General features: G+C 43.2%; 1 protein-coding gene across 2 annotated transcripts in view; it reads right to left on the minus strand.

Annotated features, from left to right (window-relative positions):
• METTL24 (methyltransferase like 24) overlaps positions 1-9,285 on the minus strand; it is an 84,893-nt gene extending 75,608 nt beyond the window's left edge. The window contains exon 1 of one of the 2 annotated variants that reach the window (XM_036220932.1): positions 8,875-9,285. Coding sequence is in view for 1 of the 2 variants with exons in the window: in XM_016137012.2 (XP_015992498.2) it covers positions 8,875-9,192 (318 nt within the window). In the remaining variant the exon portion in view is untranslated. The remainder of the gene's footprint in view (positions 1-8,874) is intronic. The other variant, XM_016137012.2, reaches the window with a different exon arrangement.
• Positions 9,286-10,566: the final 1,281 nt, after the last annotated feature.

Raw genomic sequence — 10,566 nt, forward strand, 5'->3', positions numbered from 1 at the left:
TCTCCAAAACTGCTGAATGAAGAGGTCTCCTTCTACAAATGATCTAATCGCTCTGTGCTCAATAAGCACATATTTTGCTAATTAGAATTTTTAAGTGATTTGTTGTGCTTCACTCAAAGTAGATGAAAAATAAAACTACTTTGCTATTGTACTGCGCACAATAGCAAACACTATACAATATGAATATCACCTCTGATTTGTGGCCAGATTCTGAAAACACATTTGGAACTCTTTCAGTTTGGTCCAACTAAAAATGATCACCATGAAAATGAATTTAAACATGGGGTTTGATTCATCTCGCCAGAGGACTTCGACTTATTCATACTTATGACTTTATTTATTCAAATAACTTGCTTTTTTTCCCAGAAAAAAAAAAAAGAAAGACCTGCAAACCATCATCCCATTACTGCTCTGCGCGAAGAGTCTAACATAAACAATGTCAACAAGAATCATTGCATTTAACAAACTCCAGGACACGCCACAGCACTGTTTATAAGATGTAAATTGAGTCTTGTTTTATTTCACTGTTCTGTTAAATTCATACGTCTGCTTCATTTTAGATCCGGGCCTCTGAAAATAGCTTCCCATGCTTTATTTAATACTGTCAAATGTGCATAATCAGCAAAGCGTTCAAAACAGCAAACATGAAACATGACCTAGACAATGTCCATTTAGGTATGGATGACTGAAGGATACTGCAGTGGCCGCAAGTGCTGCTCGCCAGACATTTCCAGCTCTCTGACTTTTGAGTACATGGCAGGCCTTTGTCCTCCTGCACTGAGTAGGGCCCAGCAACCAGCTCTGCCCATTGGACTGTGAGCAGGAGTGCTGTATGTGGCTTCCAGCCAGGGCATTTGATAATGCCATGCAAGATCCCCCAGAGCACTCACCTCTCTGCCAAGGTGACAGGCAGTGCTCCAGATTGTGGCTGTGATGCCAGCTTGCGGTCCAGAGAGAGGAGGATGACAGCATAGAGCAGCACTCCACCCCCAACAACCAGGAATGGATACATAACATGAGCAAAAAACATACCTTTGTTAGGACGAGCCCTGAGATTTGAGGGTTGTTTGCCATCACAGCATAAACTGGGCCCTCCTGCCCTAAATCACAGACAAATGGGGCCATGAAAAAGGGCTTGCTGTCTTTAGTGATAAGTTAGCAGATTTGTGTAATTTAGTATCTGATGCAAAATATTATTACCTTGTCAGGGAAAGGTGCCTCAGCTCCATAGTTCACTTGGACCCAAATCATCACGTTCCAAAATATGAATTAAATAGACCAAGCAAAACTGAAGAGGGAAAGTTAAGAGTTGTAACCTTCCAAACTGTCAGTTCTAATTTATTGTTCTGTCCAAGTTCTTAGTTGTAAACAATAGAAACCACTCTGGCTAGTTCAGTAAAAAATAAATTGATTAAAGATTTATTTGTTTACAGATTCTTAAAGGCAGGAACACCACCATACACACCAGTGTAGACTGCACTGCCCCACCGCTGGGCACAGACACCACAGCTCATTTCACCACCTGGATGCCTGGTGCCTTCACTAGAACCTCAGCCACTCTGCCTGCCGCTCCATGGTCCATGTGCCACTTAAATTTCTAAGGTGCAATCCAAACTCTCATATAGGTGTTTCTGAATGGTGAGGTCTAGGTTACATTGGATGCACTTTAGGTTCAAGGAAAAGTTGGGAAAAAAATTGGGGGGCTTTTTTCTTGGGAAGGTGGAGAATTCCCTAAACACAGGAAGGAAATCCAAAGGTGTGATCAAAAAGAATGATAAATACCCACTCCATCTGCAATAATGAGCACTATAGATAACAGGTCTTTAGTGCTCATGTCAGTCTATAATCAAGTTCCCAGAGCCTTCCTTGTTTCAGGCAGCTCTTCCTTCAGTTCTGCCCAAGAGCCCTTCCAATGAATCCCTGTTTTTACTAGTTTCAGTTGGGTTGAGTCACTTGCAACCCAGACAGTCCTACGTTAAAGGATCCCAAACCAGCCAGTTGAAAACGGGGCTGTAAATACTCAGATACTCTGAAGAATTTTTCATATCTTTTTTGGCAAATTCTCTCTGCATTGACAGAAAAAAAAAATCAAACAAAGAACGTTAAGACTAATTTTGGTTTGAAAACCCTGATTGAGATCATGGGCTTCATACTAATTATATTACTTTCTCTGTTAAAAGTCCTTACAAATAACTTTCACTAAACAAAAAAAAAAAAGAAAAAAGAAAAGAAAAAAAAAGAAAGAAAAATATTGCATCGATATAGAGCTTGTGTGCATATACTCAACTGAATAAATAGTTACCTAATAAAGAAATATACACACTCACACAGAAGCATAGATCTAGGCTCTGAGATTATTATTAAAACAAAACAAAAAACCTACACTCTCTTTCTAGGTGCTCAGGTCCAAGATCCCTGAATTGGACTCATTAAAATAATAGAATAAAGTATGAGGAATTTAAAAACCTATGGACAAAACTGTGCAATAATTATACTAAATACTTAAGGAACGCCAATAACTTGACTTCCTGCAGTAACTTAAGAGAAAGTTCCCCCCTTTCTCTAAGAATGGCTTTCATGACAGAGAGGGGGCTCTCAGGCTATGTTTATGGCTTATGGCTAGAGCTAGCTGATCTAGGGTGAAAATATAAGAGGCTGGGCTGGAAGTTGAAGGAGGTGAGTCTGGTTATGGTAGCACTTTACGGAGAAGGTCAAGGAAAAGTGGGGTTTTCAGAGCAGCCCTACTCCTTCTCTCTCCTCCACATGGTGGTCACTTAACTCTTCCTCAATTCAGTGAAAAATTCCCAAGTGTTCTCAATAATTTTTTTCTTTCTATTTTTTTTTTCTTAAGCTAGGCCAGAGTCTATTTTTCTTGATTGCAACCAAAGGAACATTATATCAATTAAGCATACTCTCCTACAATTTTACTCTCCCCAGTATCCAACTCCAGTCTTAGATAACTCATCTTTCTTTACTAGGAATGACTTAAAATGACCCTCAGCTTTGGTGCATCTAGTATTTATGTGTCTTGCTGCCATTGTGTGTAACAGCATTAACCTCGCTTGTCACTTTATAGGAAAAACAGTTGTTAATTTTGACACCTGGTTCAAGGGTTGCAACTTCAAATGCCTTCAGAGATCAAACAGGTTTGGAGAAAGTGCTGAGCTGCACTCCACCGGACACCATATGCCCCATCTAAAGACATTTATCCTCCAATACTTAAAACACTGTGTGGCTCAAACAAAATTCTTCAGAGGTCAAGTTTACCCCCTGTGCCATCAACTAACAACCCAGCTTGCTATTAGTTTAAATTACATATGGTCCTAGACTGTAAGGCTCACGAAACTCAATTTTGTTACTATCATTTGAGCAGGATAAAAATGCTTCTTGGGTAGCAAATTTCCCCATCATCTTTTAGCATAAAACTCCTTTGGCCATTAATAGTATCAACGAGACCTCAAGGGCTTCTTTTTAAAAAGCTGAGACAGAGCCGCCATCCCAGAGGAAAGGCCTCGAACGTCTTGCTCCTTGAAACTATGGAATGTTTGACTTGTGCAAAATAACCTTTGGACTGAGTCAAGCCAATATTGTCTTACAAACAACTGTTTGTAAAGCTAACAAGAAAACAGATTTCCTCTCACAAGGTCTGATAATAACAGATATTCTTTAGAACCGGTAACCAGCCATGTATAGCCAAAGAGGAAATTAGCTTGTTAACACCAATAGAAATTCCTTTCTTCTATTTATGTAATTATTTCCTTTCCTTTTCTCATAAAAACCCCTTACTTTCACCCCATAATCGAAACATTATTTGGGTGTCTGCTGGAATCTATTCTTCCCAAACAGCTATTTTTTGATCTCGAATAAACACTTGTTTGTTGCCTCTCACTTTGGATTTTATTTTTAGGTTAACAGAGCTTATCAATGCTGGTAGATTCCTGCCTTAGTGTGGGTCTTGTGGTAAATGAAGTAGACTCCTGGTACTTTCTATGAATCACAAAATAAAGAGCCAAACTACTTATAAGCAGGGGGACTCCAAAGGTATCATAGCACAGATGGAAAAACTCAAATACCACTCTCAACAGTCTTCAGTTTACCTACACAGCTCTGATTCTCTTCACAGACTAAAAAGGAAATCCAATTCAAGAAAACTGATAAGGCTTTCTTTTCCTTGGAGAAAATGGACTGGATAAATTGCACTCAAAAACCTAAAAGCTCTACCAGCAATTGCTGAAAAACAATGGAACCTGCATTAGCTGTTCCTGGGCCCACAGAATGCTCTCTGAGGAACTGCAGGGTTTGGAGGGAGTACAGAGGCCCATTCCCTATTGAAGGCACATCAAAGTTTTAATCGAAACCTGCCTTTCTCTGCAAAACTAAGCAACTGCTATTTCACACCCACATATTGCTGGAGAGTATTCAATTACCCTCAACGACTTTGTTTAAAATGAAAATGCTTTGCCTCCTGAGGACAGTGTGAGAGGATTGATTAATGTTGTTCCCTGGCGGACAGAAGTGTGGGTACACAGCAAAACTCTGAGCACTGGGAACGACTGCTGGGCTATATTTCACAAGCAATTCAAACCTACCTTCAAGTATTTTGCAAAGAATAAGGATTTCTAAGGCAGTTGCATCTATCAAGACGCGTACTATGCCATTTTTCCTCTTTCTTCCTAATGATAATCACAGAATTAGAAAACCAGGAGGAAGACGAGAAGTGATAAAGACCTAAGTTTGGCATATGGTTTTTCAAGAGGAGAGGAAACAGCTTTGTTTCTTTCTCTCTTTCTAACACACTGTTCCAAAAGATCTGTGACTAACAAACCAAGCCAGCACATAGCTGGGTTCCATGGCTCTGTGACTCAGAAGTCACTTTTCTATCCAACATATTAAATGTCAGGAAAATATCTGTGATAAGAGAGAAGAAATGTCTTCAGGAAGCTTGGCTCCTGGATGAGTGCCTCTCCTGTGCAAATGAGCCATGTATTTTGCTGCTGTGTTTTAGGTGGATTGCCAATATGTAAGAGAAACATCTATCCAAGACTGCATAAAGGAGCATAGATCATAGAGACCATATCTTAGTCCACTGTAAACACCCTCCAAAAAACTTGACCCATATAATCACAGTAAATGTCTGTTTAAGAAAGAAAAACCAGAGAATAACATAGACAGAAAACACGGACAAGAGAAAGGAAAGAATTATGCTGACATTTTTATGCATGTGTAGTATGCAGAATTAGAAGACAGAGCTCTGATAGACTGCTTAAAGCCTCTATAATATACAAAAATATATGGGTTCCAGCCTGGTCCTAATAAAAAAGGTGCAGTACTTATCATTTCACAGTGCTCTAAGATTAGAATCCCTGATGTGAAAGAGGATTTAATACTTAAAGCTGGTTCTTGTATGGCTTAGTGAAAGAAGGGATGAGGCAAGAGGGAAAGAATTATGAGGACTAAATTTCACTTCTCTTTTTTATAACAGATTATTTTCTTTAAGAGAAGCATCGCTATGATTAAAGTGGCAATTTAATTGCTGAATTTTTGTGCCTCTAACACCTGCAAAGGAAGCATGTTGACAAGAAACACTCGGCAACCCAATTATTTCATGCAGGTTTTCATCCACCCAGAAAGCCATCCTCAAAATAGAATGGAACTTTTTCTCCTTCACCAATCTGGTAGGTGCCTATGGCAAGTAACCAAGAACCTAAACAACATTGTTTATCAATATTCTCAACAAACAGAAGTTAAATAAAATAAGATTGAAATAATTTAACACATAACTTCCAAATTTTAATTATATTGATTTTTAACTGTATTTAGCTTATACTTCAGCACATCTTGATGGGAGGCTAAAAAGGAACAAGATTTGTCTCACAGCGGGGATAAGAGATATTGAGCTCTCTGTTCCCCAGAAGTGAGAGAACAGATCAGATAACTGATCTTTCCAGTTTTGAGGAACATTTTAATTCAATCGAAATGGGAAAATGAAACAAATTCAAGATTCTCACCATCTAGGAATTTGGGAAAGTCAGAATGTATACCCAGAGAATAAGTAAATAAATAACTAAACAGCTAAATCAACAAACAAACAAACAAATAAATAAATAGAAGGAAATCCAGGGAAATTTTTTCTTAGGAGACTGAAAACTTAACCAATATTTTAAAAATAACAATAAACTCATCACTTCTTTCTTATATATATATATATATATATATCTTTTTAACCAAAGACTAAATTTAGAGTTACACATAATAGGTTGAAACAGATTCTTCTATATTTTTACATATTGGTATCTCAGGAGTAAGCATTTACTAGGCGTCACTCTGGAAAACACAATCCTTCCCATCAAAAACAACTCTAGAGACAAAACATTCAATCTGAAATAAATAACTAGGTCGCAACATTTGCAGAGCAACTCACAACTCAGAATGCATTTCTGTTGTCATCCCAAACTGGGGGAAGATCAGCATGGAAGTAGGATTGATATGGAAAGGTTTCCAGGTGATCACCTTGACCTTAATGTTCGAAGATGGAAAGGGCATGAATCATAGGAAAGGAGGATGGGGGCACTGTGCCTGAAAGAATCGGCATAAGTCAGAGGAATGGAAACAGGTTATAACAACAAATTACAATTGGGAAATGGCTGAGGCTAAAGACTTGGAAAAGATTAGCGAAAATTCAAGTTACCATTATTGCGTGCTTACAACACACCAAACTATGCAAATATTTCCTTTTGTTTTTTTTTTTCTAATTTAATTTTAATAACACTGAGCCCCAGGGCTCAGACTTGAGAGTTTCATCTCTGATAGCCACCCTCACTCTCCAGTTGATCTCTATGGTCTCATGGCTTTGGCACCACTGTACATTGTTGAACTCCACAATTCTGTCTTCAGCCTGAACATTTCCTCCAACTCCAGCTGCCAATTTGACATTTTTCACCTGGATGCCTAAAAGATATCTCAAGCTCAACCTGTTTAAAACCAAACTCCTGATTTCCATCCATTGCCCCCAAACCAAAAAACTAAACAACAACAACAATGACAACAAAAACTACTTCCTCGTCTACCTTTAGAATAGATCCAGAATCAACCACACCTCCATTTCCATCACCAGCTCCAAGACATCACCATCTCCAGCTTGGATCACTGAAGCCTCCTAAAGGTGGTGGATGTGAACTTTCCCTCTAGTGACAATCTGAGTCTGTGAATTCCAAACTTTTCCATTTGCAGGACAAGCTCCAGTTATAGACATTGTTGTCCCAAGCGGAGACTAAGAGTGATTCTTGGACAGGTGACAACAGAAACAATGGAGGCTGAGAGCGGATGTGAAAGGAAAAGTGCAGGGGGTTGAGAGTTATCATGGATAGGACATTTGAGACCATCCAGAGGGACAAAAGAGCCTGAAGGCTTACAAAATGTCAAGTCCTAGGTCAAATGTTCCCTCTCGTTGGGTAAAGTTGAAGACCTTAATCATAGTACTGGTTGCATTATTAGAGGCTTGTACTGATTGCCTCCCCCACTAGACTTTAAACTCATTTTATGCCCCCCAGTGCCTGATACAGCATCTGGGCCTTGGTAAGCCCTTGGCAAAAGTGTGTTGGATGCATAACGTGTTGTAATGGGATGTGCATTCGGAGCATGGAGAAAGAAGTGGCTACATTCTTCTGGAAGAGTAAATTATGACTTTATATAGGAAGTGAGGTTTGGGAGCTAGGGAAAAGTATTTGAGCTTATGCAGGAAGATAACATTGATGGCGTAGGCAGGAACAGCAGTGGTGTGAAAAGACAGAGGGCAAGGCTTGAAGAGGAGGTCGGGCAGAGGAAAGCAGAAGAAGAAACAATTGGTGGAGGAGATGTGATATTGAAAAGTAGGTTAGAATTAGAAAGCTAGAGAATGCAGCAGAGAGTCAAAGGTAGAGGGTTTTTTTTGTTTTTTGTTTGTCTTTTGTTTTGTTTTCTCTCTCTCTCTCCCAGAGGAAGGGTGGTGGGGAAGGGGGAGAGAGATGTTTAAAAGAAAAGAGGAAAAGCCAGGCAACAAAGAAGTTGCCCCAAAGTATGTGGTTGGGGTTGATGGGTATAAGGACCAGGCAAGCTCATACCTGTAGTTCTTAAGCTTTTCACTCCCAAGTACCAAGTAAATTATTGAGCTCCAAAAGGAGGATAGGAGGCCAGAGGCTTAATAATGAGAGGTTAAAACTGGACTACTCAGTGAAATGTGAGCCAAGAAGTTAATGAGGTAGGAAGACCAACCAACACTGTCAAGTGTTGTAAGACAAACCCAGGTTATTACTTCAGCCCTGCAGGTTTCAATTAGCTCCCCATTAAGTGATGCTGAGGGCTTGACTTCTCACCCCGCGCCAGCCACCTTGCCGCCTGCAGCGGAACTCAAGGGAAATTCGGCTGGAGAGTGGATCTTCATCACCGCGATGAAGGTGAAAAGCCATTCGCAGTGGATAGCCACCCAGCTTTGGCCAGGACTCGAGGAGAAAACTGGGAAAAGTACAGAATATAAACAAAACCACAACTTCTTTCTTTTCCTTTCCATGCCCACCACCCATACTCTCCCCTCACTAAAATTTAAGCTCGGTGGGAACAGGGCTTCACTGCTGGATGCCCTCAGTGCAGGGAGCCTGGCACAGAGTGGACTGGACGCTCCGCAAATGGTGGCTGGATAGTGAATGAACTCTGCTGTCTCACTTCGTTATGTCTGGGCATTGACGGACGCTCCCAGTGGAGTCTCCTGCGAACGCGCAGCATTAAGACTTTTTTAAAGGTCTCGGTGAGGCAGCCCGCGAAGCCGGGAGCAGAAGGCGCCGCAGAGCGATCGGAGAGAACTCGGGTCTGAGGCCCAAGACTGCACGGTTCGCAACTGACCTTACGGCGCGGAAGCCCGCGCAGGGCACAGCAGCCCGGCTCCGGCGTCCCGCTCCCGCCGCCCCCCGGCGGCGCTCGGCGCCCGCTGCGCACGTAGGTCACTTGCCTCCGGCTGGCGCCGCGCGGCGGGCCGGGCGCGGGTGGCAGGTGCGGCGCGGGCGGCCGGGCGGCCGGGCCCGGCGGGGCGCTGCGGGCTGGGGACCGGGGCCCGGCGCGCCGCAGCTCCGCGCAGAGCCGCAGGCCGAGCAGCAGCGCGGCGCCGAGCAGACACCGGCTCAGGGCGCCGCAGCCCCTCCCGGGCGGCCTCTCCCTCGCCATGGCCCCGGCCGACCCCGGCGCTGCGCTCAGCTGCCCGCGCGCGGCGCCCGGCCGGCAGCGAGGATGTGGCCCGGCTGTCCCGAGCTGCCAACTGTGGGAACTCCCCCGAGGGCCGGGGAGCGGACTCGGACCCGCCTCCCATCCTCCCGTCCATGGAAACCTCCGCGTAACCTTATCCTCCTGCCTGCCGAGCGCGCCCGGCAGCTGTAAGGGGCGAGGGGCGGCGGGCCAGGCGCGGTCTCGGGGATGCAGGCGGTTCGGCTGGGCAAGAACCAGAGCCCAGCCTCGCCTCGGGGGTCCCTGAGGAGGCTTCCTCCGCCCCGGCCTCCAGAGCCTAGCGGAGCTGCAAGCTACACGTTCAGAAAAAGCGCATTCCTAACGGGAGGGATCCTGGGCCATAACTTCATTTTCTAGTATTAGTTTTGTTGAAGAAACACGGGATGCGGCTAGGTGAGCTGCCAGGTTTCGCTATAATGAACAAGTTCTGATTGTCAAGCGGCTCGTGCTATTAAGAACAATATAAAAATAAATCGCATTTATGCTCAGGTTCACAACTTCTCTCCCTTAAGAAAGAAGGGAGAGGGGGAGGAAACAATAGCGCTCGCTCAGTGCAGAATAATCAAATTAGAGTTGTTCCATTTCTAAATTCTGCCTGAAGCCAATGGTGCTTTCTCTCCGTGTTATGAAATGGGGGGGGGGGGTGTAGGAGAGGGGAAATGCTAGCTAAGACATCTGACAGCAGGGAGAGAGAACAGAAGTTACCATGGTATGATGTAAATCAAATTAATTTAGCTCTGCTCACACACCTCCCTGCTGTCTTGCAGAGATACAGAGGGACAAATTCATCTTTCGGCAAAATGCTCCCCAGCTGGTATTTTCATCACCACCTTGACCTTAATTAATCAAGCTGAACGTTCACAGCCTGAAGTCCAGTGTTGGCTGTTCCATTCTCAATTGTTAGTAAAATTCTTTCCCACACCGATTAGCGGTTTGGTTTTGGGGTTTAAGTTTAGGTTTGGATTCTGGTTTCCTTTAGCTGTGGCCACATTTGTTCATGCTTTATGCTTTCATTGTTTATGTTTCCATGTGAGACTACCCCTGCTGACCAATCCTTCCCCCCTTAGCAGCCTGCAGAACGGATAACACAGACCAAATATGGAACCCCCTCCCACCACACCTCATTTGAATTTCGGGAATTTTCCATCTGGGAGCCCTCCTTTCTAAAATCCCTCTGCTTAAGAAAGACTCAATTTATTCTTTGTCACTGTACAAAGCGCTTGAGCTATTTCCCTACATGTAGCAAGACTCCTCAATCCAATCTAGCCATTCTCTGGGCACACCAGGTCCTCAGGCTCCTCAGTGTTTCATTACGAA

Source organism: Rousettus aegyptiacus, unplaced genomic scaffold (assembly GCF_014176215.1).
Source record: "Rousettus aegyptiacus isolate mRouAeg1 unplaced genomic scaffold, mRouAeg1.p scaffold_m13_p_1, whole genome shotgun sequence".
Classification (NCBI taxonomy): domain Eukaryota; kingdom Metazoa; phylum Chordata; class Mammalia; order Chiroptera; family Pteropodidae; genus Rousettus; species Rousettus aegyptiacus.